Source organism: Mus pahari, chromosome 15 (assembly GCF_900095145.1).
Source record: "Mus pahari chromosome 15, PAHARI_EIJ_v1.1, whole genome shotgun sequence".
Taxonomy (NCBI): Eukaryota; Metazoa; Chordata; class Mammalia; order Rodentia; family Muridae; genus Mus; species Mus pahari.
The window spans coordinates 8,352,765-8,375,124 of NC_034604.1; the positions used below are offsets into that span (position 1 = coordinate 8,352,765).

Here is a 22,360-nt window from a genome sequence, read left to right on the forward strand (position 1 = left end):
TTTGTATTCACTAAGGCTGTTTCATTGGCTATTCATGACAGACTGGAAACTAGAGAGACTTCCAGATATAAACTGAGTCAAGTTTTAGGGGCTGTCAAAACATTAATGCAGAAGCTGCCCTTCTGCACTAGATGTGGTGAGGAGGCTAGGCCTATCCCACAACAGGCTTCAAATTGGCAGTTAAAGAGACTAGGCCTAAATCTGTTTCCAAGAACTGGGCAAGTCCAGGCAAGTCCAGGCCTCAGAAGCTGCCCTGCCACCTGGCCTGAAGCAAGGAAATTGGGTCAGCGGCAGTTTCCAGACCTCCTCAGCAACAGTTTCCAGTCCCCATACTCTAGTAATGGAATGTCCATAGAGATGGACCCAACAGATTAACATAGAGGTCACCTATCCCAGAATTCCATAAAGAGCTTTAAATCAGGCCTGCTAGCTCACTTGGGGTCTCTCTATCTTGGTAATGGGGGACCTCAGCATGCTGGACTTCTGCAGAATAAAACACTCTTTGCATTTACATGCTATGTGAGTCTGGGGTATCATTATTCGGCGAATCATGGACCCTTACAGTAGGCAAGCAGCACCCTGAATAGCTGGGCATATGGGCATTTCACTACATGCTTATCTAAACAGATGTGCTCGAAGGATAGACTTCCTTGCCTCTGCACACACTGCTGAAGGCAGGTCATAACAGGCTTAAAGGTAGCCCAATTAGTAACAAGAATGGCTCTGGAGGCCATCTATTCCCCTAGTTGCATCTCTGGCTAGAGAGAAGACCCGTATCACATGTGGGTCTCATCTCCTTTGCAAGCCAACTCCCCAAATGTTAAAAGCTTACCTTAGCACAGTGGGCTTCCGGGACTTCCGTAGTATTTTGTAAGAACCTAGGCATAAAGGGACATGAGTCACTGGTACTTTCTGTTTAAGGAGCTGCCTACACTTCCAGCAAAGCAGAAAAACCCACAGGGAGAAGGGCAGCTGGCTCCTGGCTCCCTCTTCCTGTTTCACACTCCAACAAGAGGAAACACCACCAGGGAGTTCAGGGATGCAAATCAGGTCCTTGAGCCCAGGAGGAGGCCCTTGACCAGGAATGGACCCGCCCCATGGCACTGGAAATAGGGCAGTTTTAGTTCTTCCCATGTTACATGAGGAGAACGGAAAGCCCCATGATTTCTGATCGCAACCAAGTCAAACGAAAAATACTGAATGTATGACTTGAATTAAAATCAAACTGTCTTTCAATTTCGCCTTTTTTATTTGCTACTGGAAAATTTTTAGACAGGCCATTCTGAGTATTAGGTCTCAAAGCCCATAGATCCAGAAATAAGCCCAAGCAGAACTATAGGTTTCTGGTGGTCAGATAAAGCAAGTATTCCTTAGGAACTTGTAAAATGAGCTTTTCTTCCCCAAAAGGAGTCCCTCCCCCCTCTACTCATCCTCTTTCTAACCCTGCTTTGTCCAAGCTCACCTCACCTTCTCTCCCTCACACACCTTCTCTCCCTCACACCCCTTCTCACCCCCACACCCCTTCTCTCCCTCACACCCCTTCTCTCCCTCACACACCTTCNTTCTCTCCCTCACACCCCTTCTCACCCCCACACCCCTTCTCTCCCTCACACCCCTTCTCTCCCTCACACACCTTCTCTCCCTCACACCCCTTCTCTCCCCCACACCCCTTCTCTCCCTCACACACCTTCTCTCCCTCACACCCCTTCTCTCCCCCACACCCCTTCTCTCCCTCACACACCTTCTCACCCTCACACACCTTCTCGCCCTCACACACCTCTCTCCCTTACACACCTTCTCTCCCTCACACCTTCTCTCCCTCACACACCTTCTCTCCCTCACACACCTTCTGGCCCTTACACACCTTCTCGCCCTCTCTTGAGCTTTTCCTGCTATGTTCTGTCTCTTGCTATCTCCACTACTCTCTCCCACTTCCCCAGCCCTGGCCATGACCAACCTGCTTTCCTTCTCTCTCCTCTGGACATTTCCAGATGCCGCTGGATCATAAATTAACCCTTGCCCCTACGAGAGTAGCCCTACCAGCAGATGCTCTACTGAGCCCCTCAGATGCCGATCCACTAGTTTTAGGAAAGACCAAGCAGCACTACAAATGAAACCCAAGCCAGCAGTTGTGACACACACCTTGTCCACCTTCCATCCCAGAGGCAGAGGCAGATGGATCTCTGTGAGCTCAAGGCCAGCCTGGTCTACAAAGACAGCCAGGGTTACACAGAGAAACCCAGACTTGAAAAACAAAAAGACAGCCGGGCATGTGACACATGCCTTTAATCCCAGCACTCAGGAGGCAGAGGCAGGCGGATTTCTGAGTTGGAGGCTAGCCTGGTCTACAAAGTGAGTTCCAGGACAGCCAGGGCTACACAGAGAAACCCTGTCTCGAAAAACAAAACAAAAAAAAAAAGAAAAGAAAAGAAAAAGAAAGTAAAAGAAAAACAAAAAGACAAACGAAATCCAAAGAATTCAAAGTAGAAAAACAAAATCTGGAAAATGTCCATTTTTACTTTAATCTTAATATTTTAATTTTCCTATTGTCTAGGGTCACTAAAAATGGCTACCCAGAGCTTAATAACAGCCCTTCATTGTTTAAAAAAAAAGGACTTTTAGCCGGGCCTGGTGGCACAGGCCTTTAATCCCAGCACTCGGGAGGCAGAGGCAGGCGGATTTCTGAGTTCGAGGCTAGCCTGGTCTACCAAGTGAGTTCCAGGACAGCCAGAGCTATACAGAGAAACCCTGTCTCGAAAAACCAAAAAAAAAATATAAAAAAAATAAAAAATAAAAAATAAAAAATAAAAAAAAAGACTTTTAAAAACTTACCTACACAAAAGATGTGGATTAGAGCCCAAAGGTATGCATCTGGATCAAACTGCAACACAGGATTAAAAAGGCCAAGAAGTTATAGGCAAGCTAAGTTATAGACAAGCTAAGCTATAGACAAGCAGGGGTCTGTACAGCAACAGGGGGTCCGGTGGCAACAGAGAGCCGAGGACTCCAGAGCAACCCTCCGGGGGCTTAGAATCAGCTCATTTCCCCACCCAGTGGCCCCAGAACCCTACTCTGCCACACATACCTATACACACACACACACACACACACACACACACACACACACACACACACAGATCCTCAGGAACAAGGAGATCCTCACATACACTAAGTGATACTATATAACTTTGCTCCTTAGTTTAAAACTACTGGTTAAATAACGATGCCCACAGCCTACAGCTAAGAAGAAAGGCAGGCAGGATTTCAGTTCCTAAGCTTGGGGTCTGAGGCAGAGACCACAAAGAGAACAGAGAAAAAGATGCCATGGGGTAGGTGGATTGTGAGAACAGGGCCACTAGGGTTGACTAGTTAGAGTTGGAATAGCCCAGGAGGAACGTGGCAGGTTATGTATTGGGTTATTGATAGGAAAGTAAACAAAATAGCACAGAGGGTCGGTACCTGCCCAGCTCTAGTGCATTTAAGGCTTATTATAAATATAAAGCTTTTGTGTCTTTGAGATAGAAATCCCCAATTAATATCTACCACATCAATAAAGTGATTACTAGGGCTGGAAGTGGACTCTAAGTGGGACATAGGATAAACTACATCTAGCCTAGGATGCCAGTGAAAACCCCTGCAGAAGAAGACATTTTAGGATCAGAGTTGATTTCAACCGATCAACAATTGGTGCCTGAGTCTTCAGTTACTTATGTGTGGGATCAAAGGTTCCTGAGGCACTTATACAAGTTGGACCACACCCCACCGGGAGCCACTGTTGCAAGGCCTGGAGAAACAGCAGGCTGAGCCACAAGGCAGCCTGCCTGATAGCTTTTGCAATGTGTTTGCTAGGCTGTGCCATTCTGGTTCTAAAAGAAAGAGACTCAGAAGTATGTGCACATCTATGTGTGCTTCAGAGAGCAAAAGGGTCTTTGAAGGTACCGAGTTCACCGGACTTACCTGAGCGTCTTGGAAGGGAAGACATCCTGCAGCAGCCAAGAGGAAGAGGGCACTGTGGACAGGCAGATAGGTAACTTCAGCTTTCAACATCACAGCATGCCTCAGTGTGTGCAGAGGTAGAAACACACCCTCTGGAATGTGCAACTGGCCAAGAGACTCTAAGAGCACCCAGCTTCCCTGAGCATCTCTGAGAGCCCCACTACCTATATCTCACAGTTGTATGTATTCTCTGCTGACAGTCAGGTGCCTCCTGTGGCTCAGCTAGCTGCTTCCTAAAGCCTGGTATTCACAGAGTACCTGAGAACTAGAGCTGGCTTACACCAAACGCGTTTACTTCACCTTCCATACCCCAAGATATGAGAGAGGCAAACTGGGAGATGACATCACAACCATGTCAGTTACTGAATGAACACAGCATGCAAAGTACATTATGCATACCTTATGTCATGGTCCACCACTGCTCTGTCTAAATAATTGATCTCAGTATCTCCAATAACGGAGCATATCCAACATGTGCTTCTTGATAGGTTACACCCTGGACACAGAATCAACTGTGTGGTATCAAGCACCTGTCTTGGGTGCTTGACTTTAATAATGCAGAGATAATACAATAAACCTAGATTTAGGCACAGTCCACAAACAACAGGCCTGGACCTTCAAAAATGAAGACCGGGTTGTTTCAGGAAGTAAAGGTACTTGCTGCCAAGCCTGATGATAGCTTAATTATGTGTTTAGTTTTCTAATTAGTCATTAATTTAATGAATGCGTTTAATTCCCGGGTCATAGTGGAAGGAAAGAACCCCAGTAAGTTGTCCTTTAACCTGTACAAATCAAAGGCGCGCACGCACACACACACACACACACACACACACACACACACACACCAATACATAAATGTAGTTTTAAAACATTTAATGGGAAGGCAAGTAAAAAATTAAATAAAAAGATTGAAGAACTGGCTGATATTGAAAACACATGCCATCTTGGAACACAACCTCCTATAAAAGACAAAATGGGATATGACAAAATTTAAACATGAGCTCAGTATCAGCTAAGGACACCTTATCAATGTAGTCTGCTAAGTGTGAATGGGTTTAGATTATGTTATGTGCGTTAGTATACACCTTAGCAATGTAGTCTGCTAAGTGTGAATGTGCTTAGATTATATGTATATGCATTAGTATTTTGCTTGTATGTATGTCTGCATGAGGTATCAGATGCACCAGAAATTGAGTTGCAGACAGTTGTGAGATGCCACAGCTTGCTGAGAATTGAACCTGGGTCCTCCGGAAAAGCATCCAAGTGCTCTTAACCTCTGAGCATCTCTCCAGCACCTCTTGCTTAGTCTTTACTTCCCAGACAAAAAGTTTTTAAGAAAAACCTTTTATACTCCCGAAATACAGGTGAAATGCTAACGTGCTAGGTTTTGCTTTAAAGTCATCCTGAGGTTGCTGTCCTGACTTCCTTTGATGATGAACTGTGATGTGGAAGTGTAAGCCGAATAAACCCTTTCCTCCTCAACCTGCTTTTTGGTTACGGTGTTTTATCACAGCAATGGAAACCCTAAGACACCTAACAATGCAAATATCATTTTAAATATACGTGGTATGCATACACATGTTCATGTGTGAAGGGGTGTACATGGGGAGGTACACGTGTGTGTGGGTGAACATGTGGAGGCTAGAGATCACGCCACAGGAATGATCCATTTTGTGTTCTGAGACAGAGTCTCAACACCATGTCTCCCCATTACATCCCACACTGAAATTACAAACATCTGCCGCCACTCTGGGCTTTTAAAGTGTGAGCTAGAGATTGAACAAGGGCATCATGCTCGTGTGGTAAGTACTATTAACTAGTCATCTCCCCCACCCCAGTGTCCCCCACCATGTTTTTATTTTTTAGACTTTAAAAAATGGTTTTCATTTGGTTCTCCATCATCACCACTGCACAATTAGTGAAGTTTTGTATATTCATTGTGGAAATATAACATTGGGTTAGTTTTTCCCCTCATAAGAAAATATTGCAAGAAGAAGAGAACAATTTAAGAAATGAGAAACAAAGCACAAATGTCTGACTGATGATAGTAAATGATAACAAATCCCTCCTTCAGCAGTTTATCAGCTGAGTTTAAAAATCAGGTTAAATTTTATATCCTTGAGCTGTTTTAACTTACCTACAGATCTTTGAGAGCGATGTTTTCTGTATGAAAGTGAAGAGACATAATAATTAATTAGTCTTTCCAAACTCTTTAATTCCCTTGAACAGAAACATTTAGATTAAAAAGCAAATAAATTACAAATGTTTTGGGGGCTTAAGAGCTCACTTCCAGGGAATAGAGAGATGGCTCAGCAAAGAGAATCGCTTGAGTTTAGGAGTTATGGCTGTTCTTAAGGTCCTGAGTTCAATTCCCAACACCCACACGGTGGCTCATAATTATCTATAACTGTAGTCCCAAGGGATCTGATGCCCTCTTCTGATGTGCATATAGGCAAACATCCACATATATAAAATACACACATAATTACATCTTTTATTTACACTAAAGAGAACTTGCTGACATTCAGTGTTTCCTGCAGCTTCTCCTGCTTGAACCAAACGAATGACTGAGGCCAAAGCTGAGTCCTCTGCCATAGTGCTCTGACCACTGGCACAGTGTTAGCTTATGAACAGCAGCACGTCAGGGCAAATCTTCAAATCTTACACACAAATCCAAGGACACAGAGAGCAGTCAATATGATCTCTACAGGAAAAGAAACTAACCTAGAGGTCAAATTCTAGCCTCTGTGTATTAATTTATTTAGTGATTTATTTCAAATATTTATATGTTATTTACATGTATTTGTGTCTGTATGACATTACATAGATCACATTCGTGCAGATGCCCACAGAGGCCAGAAGAGGGCACTGGATCTCCTAGAAATGGAGTTACAAGGTTATTATAAGACACTCAATGTGGATGCTGGGGACTGAACCCAGGTCCTTTGCAAACACAGTAAGTGGTCTTAACCTCTAAGCCATAGCTCCTGCCTCCTATTTAAGGATTTTTGAGAGGGTGTTGGTCTTGCTATGTTTTCTAGATTATTCATCAACACCTAACTCAAGTAATCCTTCTGCCTCAGCCTGTAGCTGTAACTGGGGCAATGCATCATCATGCAGAGCCACACCGGTGTCTCTCTAAATATCCCTTTCATTCATCCAGCTCTGACACAGTTACACATTTTGTGGTGTGTGTAAAGGAAACAGAAATGAGGGTAAGGAACGTTGAGTGAGGGGGAAAATAGCAGATTAGGGGAACAGAAAACCTGGCATTGGAAATGAAGAAAGTGTAATGTGGACTCTTCCCTGACAACGTCTTTTTAATCAGATCAAGTAAATTAACCCTTGGCACAGAAAAATGAAGGTTTAGCCAAGTCGGTCAGGAAGAATGACATATTAATTCTGGATATTTCAGAATCATTTTATTTTCTGGGACAAACTATAATTTTTGATGCCTATTCAGACACTGTGACATATAAGCATGTTTTAAAGAAGCAAAGGACTAAAGCCAGGGACAGTGATGCACACTTGTCCTTCCAGCCCTCCAGAGGCCAAGGCAGGAGGATCATAAATTCAAGGCCACTGCTGGCTACAGAGTGAGTTCCAGATCCAGGGCAGTCTGAGATCAATCAATCAATTGATCAATTAATCAATAAATAAAAGAGCTGCCAAAAGAAACACGTGGTCCGCTCTCCAGGCTACCGTACGTTTTCACTTGCTGGTAAATAAGTTTTTATTCTATTAATAAGTAGATGATATTTGAATACAAAGCTATGGCAAACATGCCTGTGCTGTCCCCTAGTGGGAAGAATGCCTGAGCTCCTGTATTTTTGGCCCTGTTATGGTAAGAATGGGTTGTTTTTCAAGCTGTATTAGAATCTAAACACAATGGAACCTCACAAGCCTTGTTAAGAACAAGCTCAGAGGGCAGAGGTTGCAAGGCAGTCTATCTTTGCCATGAAAACATGTCTACTAGCCGGGCGTGGTGGCGTACGCCTTTAATCCCAGCCCTCGGGAGGCAGAGGCAGGAGGATTTCTGAGTTCAAGGCCAGCCTGGTCTACACAGTGAGTTCCAGGACAGCCAAAGCTATACAGAGAAACCCTGTCTCAAAAAAAAAAAAGAAAAGAAAAGAAAACATGTCTACTCAGAAACTACTGCAAGCTTATGACAGAACAGTGATGTCACTGGTCCACTAGAGTTTAGCCTCTCAGATGGCAGGTTCTTTTTATATTAAATTAGTTATATTTCATTTTTAGCTATAATGCATTTTGTTTTGTTTAATACAGGGTCTCATGTCACCCAGGCTGGCCTTGAATTCACTCCACCTTCCACTCCTAGGATTCAGGAGTACACTACTACAGCCAGCTTTTTTTTTTTTTCTCGAGACAAAACTGTCTCAAGTAGCTCAAGCTGGCTTTGGATTCAGAATAATCCTCCTGCCTCATCCTCCTGAGAACTGGGATTACAGTATGAGCTACCATGACCAGATCTATTTTTCTATGGCCAGCCCTTTCTGACTAGAGGAGCTGAGACAGAACTAGCCCATGCCCAAGCTCATCACACCGCTCAGTCACCCAGGACCCTGATAACAACTGCAGGGCCTCCATCCAATAGTAAGCGGTGCCCATGGCAGCTCAGGGTCTGGGGGTGTGAAACGGCTAAGTATAGCAACAGACACCTGTAATCCCAGCCCTTGGGAGGCAGAGACAGGACTGCAAGGTCAAGGCTAGCCTGGGCTACACAGTGAGGAAGAAAAGGTCACGGTAACAGAGATTATAATGAGGGCAAAATTCACTCCTGACTATCTAATTTACTGCAAGTACTGCTTAGCCTCTGTGGGTGCCACCCTAAGCACATTATCTACATCCCAGTATAATTACGGGTCAGCAACCATGGATTATCCTACATAGATACCCAAGCCATGAAGGAAATCAGGGGAGAGGTTAATGCCACAGCCTGCCTGCCAGTCCTCCAGTGACGGTCTCTCTGACCTTAAGTCACCAGCCTTCAACTGCTACATCCACTTCCTACCTAAGTTTCCATTTCCCCACACATTCCATACAGTTCAACTCAAATCTATCCCCCCGGAAGGCTTTCTGTGGTGACCGGTCCTCCCACATCCAGTTCCAGCCAGAAAGGACCCTATGGGCACCAAAGCCCACACGTTAATGTCAGCTCTTCTCTACTCAGAGCTCCGTGAGAGCCATGAATGCAGCTCCACACCTCAACTGCAGGCCTGACAAAATGTTTGCTATTTAGTATAAACATTAAAAAAAAACAAACCCACAAGCCACCATTAGTCATAGGGGGGCAGTTCTGATGCTAAAGTCCTGTTCCTCAATTGGTTCTTAATCTGTCAGTAAAGAAAGCCGTCGGCTAATTGCTGTGCAGAAGGTATAGGCAGGATTTCTGGGTTCCTGGAGGCAGGAGGGGAGACACCAGGAAGGAGTAGGAAGTTTTGCCATGCTTTGGAGGGAGAAGAATCCAGCAGCCATGTAAGATCTCAGGAGCAGTTGGGACTAGATGGGACTAGCCACAGAAGTTTTGGGCAGGTGGAAGAAGAGCTAAAAATATTATTAAGGGCATGCTTTTCTAGGCTGAACATAGTGCCCAGCAATTGTGTCACAAAAGTGATTTGAAATTGAACAACTGTGTGTCTGTTTTTTCTCCAAGATTCAAGAGAAACTGGTAGTGGGCTGGTAGCATGGTCACTTCCCAGAGCAAAGGCAGATATACGCAACAATTAGTTTATAGTCAAACTCGTGTGTGTAAGGGAGAGGGATAGACAGAGAGAAAACCTGTGTAGTGAAAAACGAACTACAGACTCTATTATCAAGAGAATTCTCATAATCTGAGAATGGTACTATGAAGGGGTCAATTTCACTCTTTAGAATTTATTCCATTAAAATGTATACATGGGCCGGGCGTGGTGGTGCACGCCTTTAATCCCAGCACTTGGGAGGCAGAGACAGGCGGATTTCTGAGTTCGAGGCCAGTCTGGTCTACAAAATGAGTTCCAGGACAGCCAGGGCTATACAGAGAAACCCTGTCTCAAAAAACCAAAAAAAATAAAAAATAAAAAATAAAATTTATACACAATGGCAAAGCCAAACCTTACTATAACTTGGATTTACATTTATTATTAGTGTTGGGGTGTGCGTGTACAGCCCCAAGGACAACTTATGGCAGTCAGTTCTCTTCTTCTAGCATGTGGGTTCTAGGAATCAAGGCTGGCTGTACACCGTGGAGACAATGGGCCACCTCACCTGCCCTCACGGAAACATCTGACTGTGTGAGGAAAGGAACAACTGTGCTCTTCATGAACATACATCCTTTCTCACTCTCAGCTATAACTCTGAGATGTAAGTGACATTAAGTACATACCCCGCCGGGTGTGGTGGCGCACGCCTTTAACCCCAGCACTCGGGAGGCAGAGGCAGGTGGATTCCTTGAGTTCTAGGCCAGCCTGGTCTACAAAGTGAGTTCCAGGACAGCCAGGGCTATACAGAGAGAAACCCTGTCTCGAAAAACCAAAAAAAAAAAAAAAAAAAANAAAGAAAGAAAGAAAGAAAGAAAAGGAAAAGAAAAAAGAAAAAAGAAAAAAAAAAGAATATACCCCATGGAGGTGACACAGCCATGTAGGTAGAAGCAGCAGGATTTCAGGTTCTAGGCTAGCCTGGACTACAGAGTGAGGCCTTTTCTCAAGAGAAAGGAAACATCTTGGTAGAGAAAGCAACAGTTGACAGCTGGTGAGGCTGTCACTGAAGGCCTGGCAGGCAGCTGCGGCATTGTTAGTGCCCCATATGGTACAGACCTGGAGTCCCAGCACTCTGGAGGCAGAAGCACAAGGATCAAGAGTTGAAGGCTAGGCACTCAGGAAGATCTCTGTGAGTCCAAGCCTAGCCTTGACCTACATAATGAGACGCCAGGGCTACAAAGTGAGACCCTGACTCAAAACAAACAAACAAACAAAAAAACAATTCAATACAAACAAACAAACAGAAACCCAGAAAAGACTGTAATGCCAAAGTGCTAGGAGGAAAAAACAAACAAACAAAAATTCCACCTACACATGAGCACGAGGGTCTGGCCGCCACATGCTCCCCCAGCGTGTTAGCAGCAACAGCAGGAGGGGTGAGGGGTGTCTGAGGCTTGTTAAATAAAGAAGCCATTTCCGTCCATACATCTACATCTACGCCACATGGGGATGCTGCTGGCTGAGCTATTCCCAGCCAAACGAGCTTTTCTCTTTTTATGACTAAAATTTTCACTCACTTGATTGCTAACGGTGTGGGTGGTATGAGTCAGCCCCTCAAGAGCTGAGCGGCTGAACCTGAACCTCAGAGAAGAAAGTGGGTAACCAAAAGCCCCGGGGCTTATGCCTGGGGCTGCAGAGAGGCTTATCCTGTGCCCCTGGTTTGGGGCGGTGGGAGTCAAAGGAAGCCAGCTAGGGAAAAAGGAACCGAGGCCCAAATACAAGACCCAAAAAAGGAGAAGGGACTGGCTATTCCCTTTTATAATTATAATTCTAGCCTTCAACAGGTTAAGGCAGTAGTATTTGCTACCAGCCTGTGCTATATAATGAACCCCTGCCTGAGGGACACAAAAGGATAGCACATAAAATCTACCTTATGTACTTATTCTAAGAAAGAAAAATCACACAATTGTATCTGATTATAAGAGCCTCTAATTCTGGATGGTTCATTGGGTGCTGGGGGAACAGCGCGTGTTAGAACTGAAGAGACAAGGCAATCACATGATGGTGTGTGCAGTGCCATATCAGAGGTGTCCCTTCTGACCCCCCTGGAGCAAAGCTCAAAATGCTACCTCAGTTTGCTCTGGAATAGCTTCAGAAATTCCCTTAGAGGCCCTGTCTGGGCGACTGCAGACTTGCACATCCAGTCCCATACATTAGTCCTCAGCCAGCTACCCTGAGATAGAGAGACAAAGACCTGCGAGCCAGAGTGACTACAGAAGGGTGTGCAGCAGAGGGGACAGGATGTGGGTGGAAGAACACAGTCCCCTAGATGCTGACTCAGACGGTGATGGTCAGACCTGAATTCCCAAGTGAGAGGCAGGTCTGCAGAAACCCATCTATGGCTTTATACTTCTGACACTTTGGGGACACCTAGCTGACAGGGCTCTGCAGGGACTCTGAGCTCAGGGAAGACACCAAAGTTAGAGTGAACAGAAGGTGGTTGGGTCCAAAGGACAGGAGATCCTGAGACACTGCCCTGGCAAACCATGAAAAAGCAGATGAAGGGGCTGGAGGGATGGCTCAGCAGTTAAGAGCTCTAACTGCTCTTCTGTAGGTCCTGAGTTCAAATCCCAGCAACCACACGGTGACTCACAACCATGCATAATGAGATAGGATGCCCTCTTCTGGTGTGTCTGAAAACAGATACACTATACTTACATATAATAAACAAATAAATCTGAAAAAAAAAAGAAAAGGCAGATGAAAAATGAAGAAGAGGCCAGGCTATAAGGGGAGCTCAAAAGAGAAGCAGGGAGGGTATTGTGGTATGAATATGCTTGGCCTAGGGAGCAGCACTATTTGGAGTAGGTGTGGCCTTGATAGAAGAAGTATGTCACTATGGGCATGGGCTTTAAGACCCTTGTTCTAGCTGCCCGGACACCAGTCTTCTCCTATCTGCCTTTGGATGAAGATGTAGAACTCTCAGCTCCTCCTGTACCATGCTCTCCTGGACACTGCCATGCTCCCATGGACTGAACCTCTGAACCTGTAAGCCAGCCTCAATGTCCTTATTCATGCTGTTTGTTCACAAGAGTAAAACCCTAAGACAGAGGGTCAAGTCCAAGGTCAAGAGATTCCAGAAAAGCAAATAGGTTTTATTTGCTTACACCACTAATTAGCATACACCACTAATGAAGAATCAACTGGACGGTGGCCTCTTACCTCAGGGACTCTAGCCAGAGAGAGCAATGTCAAGGTGGGGGTAGGAGTGGAAGCAGGAGCAGCTGGAGGTGACAGGGACAAGCAATCCTGGGGAATGCTAGGTCTGTGCATCACTACAGCCTCTGTCCAGGAAGAGTGGATAACACACACGGGCAGAGCGGGACAAAGGAGCTGGGTCAGCTTCCTGCTTGGGATTCTTAGCCCTTGCTACTGTCTCCTCCCTGGGATCCAGGTGCTGAGTGTGCTCGTTCACAGACAGGAGCCCCAAAAGGGAAGGACCTATTTCAGAGGTTACTGTTAGAACAGGCAAAATTTGGGGTAGCTGAGAGAAAAAGCAGCTCCTCCTCAAAGTGGAAGCTTAAAACTTGAAAGCTAACATGGTTTGGTTACAAAATGAACCAGGAGGCAGGTGACATGGCTCAGCAGGTAAAGGCACTCACTTACCATACAGGTTTTGCAACCCGAGTTCAATCCCCAGGACTGAACACAATCATGGAAATGTGAAAGGAGAACCCAGCCTAGAAAGTTTTCCTCTGACATGCACACAGTCATTCCTGCCCCATGGTCACACACAGACACACAGACACATAGACACACATAGACACACATAGTCACACAGACACATAGACACACACAGACACACATAGTCACACAGACACACATACACATAGACACACACAGACACACACAAACATAGTCACACAGACACACACATACACACACAGACACACATACACATAGACACACACAGGCACACACAAAGACACACATAGTCACACACATACACACAGACACACATACACATAGACACACACAGACACACATAGTCATACAGACGCACATACACACACAGACACACATACATATAGACACACACAGGCACACACAAAGACACACATAGTCACACAGACACACACATATGCACATACTCATAGACACACATACACATAGACACACAGACACACACAGATACACAGACACACATATACATAGACACACACAGACACACATAGTCACACAGGCATACACACAGAGATACACAAAGACACACATAGTCACACAGACACACACACAGATACACACAGACACACAGAGAGACCCACAGACACACAACACACACAGACACACCACACAGCTGGGGATGGGGGGATGGGGAAAGGGAGGATATTTAGGACTCAGAGGTAAAGTGCTTGGATAGTGCAAGAATGCAGCCTTGGGTGTGATCCCCACTACCACATGAACTGTATACGGGGAAACACACCTGTAACCCTTAGCTGCATAATAAGATCCAGGGTAGTCAGAGGTACCTGAGTCTCAAAAACAAAACACAAAACCCAGAAGGGCAGCTTGGGCCTTAAACTATGCGGTCCATAGTTAAAAGATAATACTGTAACATCGTGACAAATACACTTAGTCACCTCCATGGCCCAAAGCTAAACTGATGCTAACAAAGTAGTCAAGATCCTTACCTATCCTGGGCTGCAGGGGCAAGCCTCAGACTGCAAAGGTAAAGCAACAGTAAAGGATTGCTTAGTCACGTTCTAACTCGATCGGCCTGACGATACAGAATGGGACTTCAGTGCCCAAGGTGTATGGGAGCAGAATGTAACTTTCATGTGCTCTCTAATAAGAGCCTGGATAGGGGCTGGAGAGATGGCTCAGCGGTTAAGAGCACTGGCTGCCCTTCCAGCGATCCTGAGTTCAATTCCCAACAACCACCTGGTGGCTCACAAGACAGCAGCAGTGTACTCAAGCAGCACCCTTGCAGGCCTCTGCATCAGCTCCTGCCTCTGGGTGGAGGTCCTGCCCTGCCTGGGTTGCTGCCCTCACTGCTTTTGAAATGAACTCTTATCTGGAACATGGATGACCTTAGTCCTTCCCTCTTCTAGTTGTTCTTGGTCATGGGGGTTCATCACAACAATAGTGACGCTAACTAGGGCAGGCCATTGAGTGAAAAGCAGCTCTGTGACATTGAAAGCAGAGTCCTTGAAACTAGCATTTGATTGACCCCTTACCTCTTTCCAGACACACTTCTGGTACCCACAGGCGAGAACTTCAGCTACGTTATGCAAAATGAAAAATACAGGAACAGCCTGAAAGCAAACAGAATAGCAAGCATGAACATACTCCTCCCATCTCACAGCTCCACGGGTCTTGCCTTTTGTTTAAAAATAAGATGTGTGGGAGCATTCGGCATGCATGGTCTCCCACAAACACTCATCTAGCCTCGCACTTTGTTGTAGTGTTCATTTTTCCCTCCAACATTGACATATTTACTCTGTATGAGTACTTTCTCTGCAGGCAAGTTTGTACCGTGTGCACACAGTGCCCATGGAGTATGTGAGAAGGCATCGGATTCACTGGAACTGGCGTTACAGATGGTAGAAGCCACTGTGTGGGTGCTCGGAACTGAACCTGGGTCCTGCAAAAGCAGCACATGCCCTTAACCACTGTGTCGTCTCTCTAGCCTTGAAGTATGAACTTTGGTGGAGTGTATGTCATGGTTCCTCTCCTGCGGGGTCTTTTTCATCCACAGTCATAAGCCCTTCCTATGCATCATGCGCCATGCCCCATCAGGCTGATCCCATGAGCAAGGTGGAAAATGGTAGACGGCGTGTCCCCTGCCAGCCGGAGCTCAGATGGCGCATACCACAGCACACAGCTGACCCAGCCAGGGAAGAGCAAGCCTACGGCTGAAATGATGGCCGAGAGCTTAATGCTTACGGAATGAAAGCACAGGGATGTGGGTGACTCTCACCACGTGGCAAGTGAAAGGAAGTGTGACAGGCTGGTATGAAGCTGATCAAGCCAAGAACCATTTTAAAACTTTTTATTGGTTCTTTGTGAATTTCACATCTTACACCCCAATCCACTCATCCCCCCCTCCCTTCGTACCCATCCTTCACGCTTGCTACCCTCACCAAAAAGAAAAAAAAACTTGTTGTGGAAGCTGGAGCGTGTCACAGCATGTACACTCTTTTGTCCACACTTCTTGGCTTGGAAATGTCCATCACAAGGAATCATTGCTCTTATGCGAGGCCTCTGGCTTCCGCTACTCTCTCAAGGCTGGAACCTCAATGGGACTCCTCTCAGATAGCCTACTGTGGCTCTGTGTCATGGAGGTCTTGTAGCTCTGGATCTATAGGACTGGCCCCTTCATGTACTCCAGCAGTCCACTGATGGGGAAGATGTGGAGCCAATTCAAATCCCTGGATCTGAGCTGCTCAGCCCAGTGGCTCTCCTGCTCTCTGGTCTGGCTCACTTGCAACCCATCCAGGGCCAGCTCTACCCTGCTCAAGTGAGGTGCAGGGACTACTCTCCAGAGTGTTACAGCAGGTTAGAGACAGGGGCAGTTCTACTCTCATGATGTTGGGGCCAGCTACTCCATTTATTACAGTAAATGGCAAGGGATGGGAGAGGGCATATCTCCCTCATCCATGCCACCACCCAGCAGACCAGAGGCAGGGCCAGCTCTCCTGCTGCCCTCAGGGCCAAAGGGAGGGGAGGGAATCTCTCCTTTGCCTATCATTGCATAGCAGACAAGAGGCAGGGCTGGCTCTCCCACACTCATGCTCTTGGGGCCAGCTTACCTGCAACCCCCACATCCAGGGTCAGCTCTACTGTGCTTCCCAGGTAAGGTGCAGAGCCTGCTCTCCCAAGTGCTGCAGCAGGTTAGGGTCCAGGCCAACTCTTTGGTCTCATAACCACAAGGCCAGGTCTCTTGCCTACCACAGGTGGTCAGGGACAAGAGGGGAGGAGGGCATCCCTCCTTCCTCCACGTCACAGATGGCAGATGAATGGTAGGTCAGGTCTCCCAGGTTCATATCACTGGTGCTGGCTCACCTACAAATTCCACAATGTATGGGTGTCCATTCTCCTGAGTCCTGAAGCTGGCTAGGGGCAGGGGCAGCTCTCCAGTTCCCATACCCTGAGGATCAGCTCTCTCATGGTGCCCAGGTGAGGGGGGTGGGGCCAGTTCTGCACAGCCCTCAGACATCAACTGTCCCTGGGCAGTAGGCTAGACCAGGAATCTCCACCTGGCCTTTGGTGGTAACGGAACCCTGCTCCTGCAGGGCCATGGACCCTGACATGGCCCCGGCAGGAACACAGCAGGGCCATGGACCCTGGCATGGCCCCGGCAGGAACACAGGCCAGGACCCTACCATGGGTCTTTCGGCTACTCACACCAGGCTGATCCTAACTACCCTCAGGTCTCCAGTCCTGCCTCTCTTCATTGTGCCCACATCCTTGGCTTCTCTTTCTCTTCCACTTCTCTATCACTTACTTGCTCCTCTTAGAGGCACCCAGGGTCTCTGAGTGTCTGGGGTCATCTCAGAAGTGGTCTTAGGAGTGCTATGCCCCGCTTGTGCATTATGGCTCCAGGCAGGGATCATCTCGGGCACGGCCTGCCCCCTGTCCCTCCCAGACCTGCACAGTGCCAGCCTGGATGGTGGTCATGTCAGGTGGCCCACTCCAGTGGCCCCTTGCAGGAGATGTCTGCCTCAGGTACACCCCGCCTAGGGCCCACCATCACAGGTAAGCTTCTTGTAGTCTCCAACTTGCTCCCCATCCTGGGAATCCATCCAGGCTTCCCCTGGCACCAGACTGGTGGTCATCTCAGGCTTTTTCACAGGTCGGAACATTAGGTGTAGACATAGCCTCTCTCCTCTCTGCCACCTACTGATGCACACGTGGCATGGTAGCCATACTTGAAATGCCTCTAGGGGCAGGAAGCTCAGAACATTTAAATGGCTTTTTAGATGAGTTAATGAAAACACAATGGCTCAGAACTGTCAAACTGTCTACTTTGGGTCTTTTCTTGGACCTCCTCCTAAGACTATAAGCGGCTACGATTCTCACAGATATGGGCCTTCCAGGCAAGGTGCTCACAGTGACATTCAGATCACACAGGTCCCCAGTGAGCCTGCAGCTATCCAGGTTCATCAAGGCTACAGCTGTCCAAGTTCTACCGCCAGTTGTGTGGCTTATCCTTGTGGTTCTAGCATGCGGGAAGCTAAGGCAGGAGGATCGCCACTAATTCAAGGCCAGCCGGAGCTGGAGCAAGTTCCAGGCAAGCTGGGCTACAGAGTGAGATCTGTGATTTGAAAAACAGAGCAAATCCTGGCAGCAATAAAAGCACCAAGATGGCCGGGCAGTGGTGGTGTCTCCCAGCACTTGGGAGGCAGAGGCAGGCGGATTTCTGAGTTTGCGGCCAGCCTGGTCTACAGAGTGAGTTCCAGGACAGCCAAGGGCTATACAGAGAAACCCTGTCTCAGGAAAAAAAAAAAGGTACTAAGATTTAAAATGGGTGAACTCTAATAAAATTTATGCTATTTTTAAGAGGGGTATCATTCATTCTTTAAATTTTAAACCTGAATGTCTCAAGCCATTTTTCCTACTGAAAAGCTAACAAACGTTAGAGAGCTAGTTTAGAACCGACCACTTAGTCTGTACGCACCCGGGAAGGAGCTACCAATATTAAGACAGTGTGCTGCTTTGATGATCCTTCCTCAGCTTCAGACTGCAAAAGCCTCACGCCCAACTGTGCGGCACTGCTTCAAGAGCTGCGCTGGTGACTCGATTCCTTGGGTAGACCTTCTGTACTTGTTATTTTTTCCTACTGCTGTGACCAAATCCTGACAAAGATCAGCTTGAGAGGAAGGTTTACTTGGCTTGGGTCTGAGGGGACAGCAGCCATCGTGACAGGGAGGGGAGGGTGGCACGAGCACGGAGCAGCTGGCCACACTACTCCTCGGTCAGTGACCTAAGGACTGCTCTCTTGACACCACGAGTGCAGCAACTTATAAAGAATGACCTTCTGCAGGGCCTGCTGAGGTCTCAGAGGTTAGGGTCAGGACCACCACGGCAGGGAGCACGGCAGGGAGCACGGCAGGAGGCAGGCAGGGAGCACGGCAGGGAGCACGGCAGGAGGCAGGCAGGGAGCACGGCAGGGAGCACAGCAGGGAGCATGGCAGGGAGCACAGCAGGGAGCACGGCAGGGAGCACGGAAGGAGGCAGTCAGGAGCAGCAGCTATGGGCTCACCTCGTGAGGCAACAACCCTGAGCAGGAAGAGCTAACTGGACCCATGTGGGCTTTTGAAGCCAGAAGCCCACCTACTCCAGTGACACACCTTCTCCAGCAAGGCCAACAAGGCTCCTACCTAGGCCTTGGCAAACAGTCCCATGAACTGGGGACGAGTTCAAACACATGAGCCTACCAGGGCCATTCCCATTCAGATCAAACAGTCAGGAAGATGGGACCACCTTACTAAATCTCCAAGGACCATCCCCAGAGACCTACCTTTTCTAGCAAAGATTGGCCTCCCATAAGTTCTACAGCTTTCAAATACAGTGTCACTATTTGTCAACCAAAAGTATCTCTGAGTCTACAGGGGACATCTCACATTCAGACAAAAACACTCCCCTTTGTTACTCTTAGTGTTAAATTTAGCAGGAACTACTTTTGTTAAATTAGACAAAAATTATGATGCATGGTGACAATAAAAAATAGTAGCCAAATACAGCAATCACGGCTACATACTTCATAAGCTTCATAAGAATTCTGAGACAGATACTGCCAACATACCCATTATACAGATGGGAAAACTGAGGAAAATTCTCTTTCTGTTTTTTAACTTGCTTCTTAACCACTTGAAACCGTGTGTGTGTGTGTGTGTGTGTGTGTGTGTGTGTGTGTGTGTGTGTGTGTGTGGTTTTTCAAGACACGGCTTCTCCATGTAGCCCTGGCTGACCTGGAACTCAGAGATCCACCTGCCTCTGCCTCCCAAGTGCTGGAATTAAGGCGTGGGCCACCACTGCCCAGCATAAACCACGTTTTCTGAGTTACTGCTTTAATTGCCAAGGCTTGAATTAAAGGCATACATACACACTCAGCAAGGGTTTCTACTGCTGAGCCACACCCCCAGCTGAGAGCACTTGCAGATGAACAGTCCAGACATCTGTCTTCCGCTAAAGAAGACAGGAAACAAGTTTATTTTATACCCTCACAGCTCTGGGATGATCTCAACAGCAAAAGTTCCCATCATCATCCGCCATAAAGCCCAAATCATGATTCTGGAAACTAATCTACCAAACATAACCGACCACACTGTACTGCAGGCCAGTTCTTTTAATCACATGGGTCTACCATCCACAGCCAAATGGTGAAAAATATTTCACAGTGAAACTCTTTGATACAAAGATTAACTGTTAGGCCAGGTGTGGTGGCGCACGCCTTTAATCCCAGCACTCGGGAGACAGAGGCAGGTGAATTTCTGAGTTTGAGGCCAGCCTGGTCTACAGAGTGAGTTCCAGGACAGCCAGGGCTACACAGAGAAACCCTGTCTCAAAACAAACAAACAAACAAACAAACAAACAATGAGCTTAGAAACGTCTCAGTAGTCCCATCCTTCCTGGAACACAATCTGAAGTCTTAGAAAGATTTTCCTCAGAAAACCCTGGTCCTGAGCCTGGAGAGGCCAGAAGAAAGACACCCAAGCACCGACCAAGGCTGCCACTGTGGTGCGTGAGTATGTGAAGGAGAGACGGGAAGGACGGAGTGCACAGTGGAGAGATAGATGGACAGAAAGTGTGGCTGAGGGGTTTGGACCCCGTGCTGAAGTACAGAACTGGAGACTTGACGGAGGTTTGGAACGGACAGATATGAGGAGCATATCCGCATAACCACCTGAGGCCATGCGGCATCTGCACCGGGGCTACCACCAAAAGCCATGTCTGAGTCCATGGCCCTACGACATCTGCGGCCTGAGCTGCTGCTGGGGCAGGAGGTGGGGAAGGTCGGAGAGGCATGCGGATGTGTCTGGTCTGGGCTGCCACCTGAGGCCATGTTGAAGTCCTGGCACTGTGCTGAGTTGGTTCCACTCCTCTGAACTGCATGGGAGAGCAGGCTCCGGCGGTGGGGGTGCAAGAGAGCTGGCCCCACCCCTCGTCAGCTGCAGCACTCAGGAGTAGACCCTGCACCCTACCCAGGCAGCACAAGAGAGCTAGCTCTGGTGGCAGGAACTGGCTGTCTCTGCGCGGTGGACAGACATGAGAGAGATGTTCCCCACCCCGCCACTCCCCTGCAACCACCTGTGGTAGGTGAGTAAGGTGGCTCAGAGAACAAGCGACTTGGCCCTGACCCTCATCAGCTGCAGAGGTCAGGAAAGCAACCCCCACCTCTCCCTTGGGCAAAGTGGGAAACCTGGCCCTGGTGACATGGGTGCAAGAGAGATGCTGGGCTGACCAACTAAACTTCCACCCAGGCCCAGCCCCAGGGCTCTGAGTTGGCCCACCCCAACATCTACCCCATCTATGAACTGCTGAAGCACATGACCGGGCCTGGGGGGCAGTCCTGCAGATCCAGAGCTACAGGGTCTCCATGACACAAGGCAACAACAGGGTATCTGGGAGGAGTCCCAGTGAGGATCCAGTACTGACAGTGCAGCAGCAGCCAAAGGCCTTGCACTCACTGCAGTGAACGTTTGTAAGGAAAGCTATTTGGGCAAAAGGATGTGACACACTGGGGCTTACATGGCAAGATGGGTTTTCTGTTTTGTGGTTTTCATATATATATAATTTCATTTTTACTTTTTGTTTTCCTTGGGGGAAAGGTTGCAAAAGCGAAGGGTGAATATAGAGGGATGGGGAAATGAGTGGAATTGGGGCATATGATACAAAATTGGGGTGCATGTTGTGAAATTCACACAAAAAAAAATCATTTAAAAAGTTAAAAAACAAAAACAAAAACAAAAACAAAAAAAGAAATAAATCCTGGTTCAGACCATAGACATGGCCTTTGGTCCATCTATAGAGGTATGGATGACCCTCAGTCAAGCATGACTCCTGGATTAGCTACTTTTTTATCTGTATTATTATATTTTCATCATTTTTACACATATAGGGAGTGAGTGGGTGTGGACACATGGTGTGCATGCAGAGGGCAAAGCACAGCCCGCAGGAGTCAGTTCTCTCCGAGTGGGTCCCAGGACTGAGCTGAGGGTCTCAGGTTTATCAGCAGACGCCTTCCCCTGCCGTGTCGTCCGCTGGCTCCCCGGGTTAGCCTCTTCAGTTCTGTAGAGGAATGGCAATCCCACTTCTCTTTGGGTGAGTTTCAAATACGTGGACATGTCCTTCATGCATTATATAGAATAACTGCACTCAGGCCCTCTCTGCAGAAAGCGACTGGGGGATACTTGTTTTTAAGACTGCATCTTACATTGCAGCCCAGGCTAGCATCTAATTCACTGTATAGCCCAGAATGGCTCTGAATTTTGGGCAATCCTCCTGCTGCAGCCTCAAGGATGTTGGCATTACAGGTGTATTGTTTACGGACCACCACACGGCTTTCCACAGCGCCATACAATTCTAGGTTTCTGACAGGACCACCACACGGCTTTCCACAGCAGCCATACAATTCTAGGTTTCTGACAGGACCACCACAC

At 47.3% G+C, this 22,360-nt stretch overlaps 1 protein-coding gene and 1 non-coding gene across 4 annotated transcripts in view; both read right to left on the reverse strand.

Moving 5' to 3' along the window:
• The window catches only part of Tmem241 (transmembrane protein 241), a 126,965-nt gene that overhangs the window by 83,161 nt on the left and 21,444 nt on the right, over positions 1-22,360 (reverse strand). For all 3 annotated transcript variants that reach the window (XM_021214871.1, XM_029547271.1, XM_029547270.1), the window contains 5 exons: positions 14,933-15,010; positions 6,134-6,159; positions 3,958-4,009; positions 2,833-2,881; positions 833-878 (listed from right to left, as the gene is read on the reverse strand). In XM_021214871.1, coding sequence (XP_021070530.1) covers positions 833-878; positions 2,833-2,881; positions 3,958-4,009; positions 6,134-6,159; positions 14,933-15,010 — 251 coding nt within the window. The remainder of the gene's footprint in view (positions 1-832; positions 879-2,832; positions 2,882-3,957; positions 4,010-6,133; positions 6,160-14,932; positions 15,011-22,360) is intronic.
• On the reverse strand, positions 17,514-17,648 carry LOC115065537. The gene has a single exon (XR_003845320.1). It is a non-coding gene; the product is annotated as a small nucleolar RNA SNORA17 (small nucleolar RNA).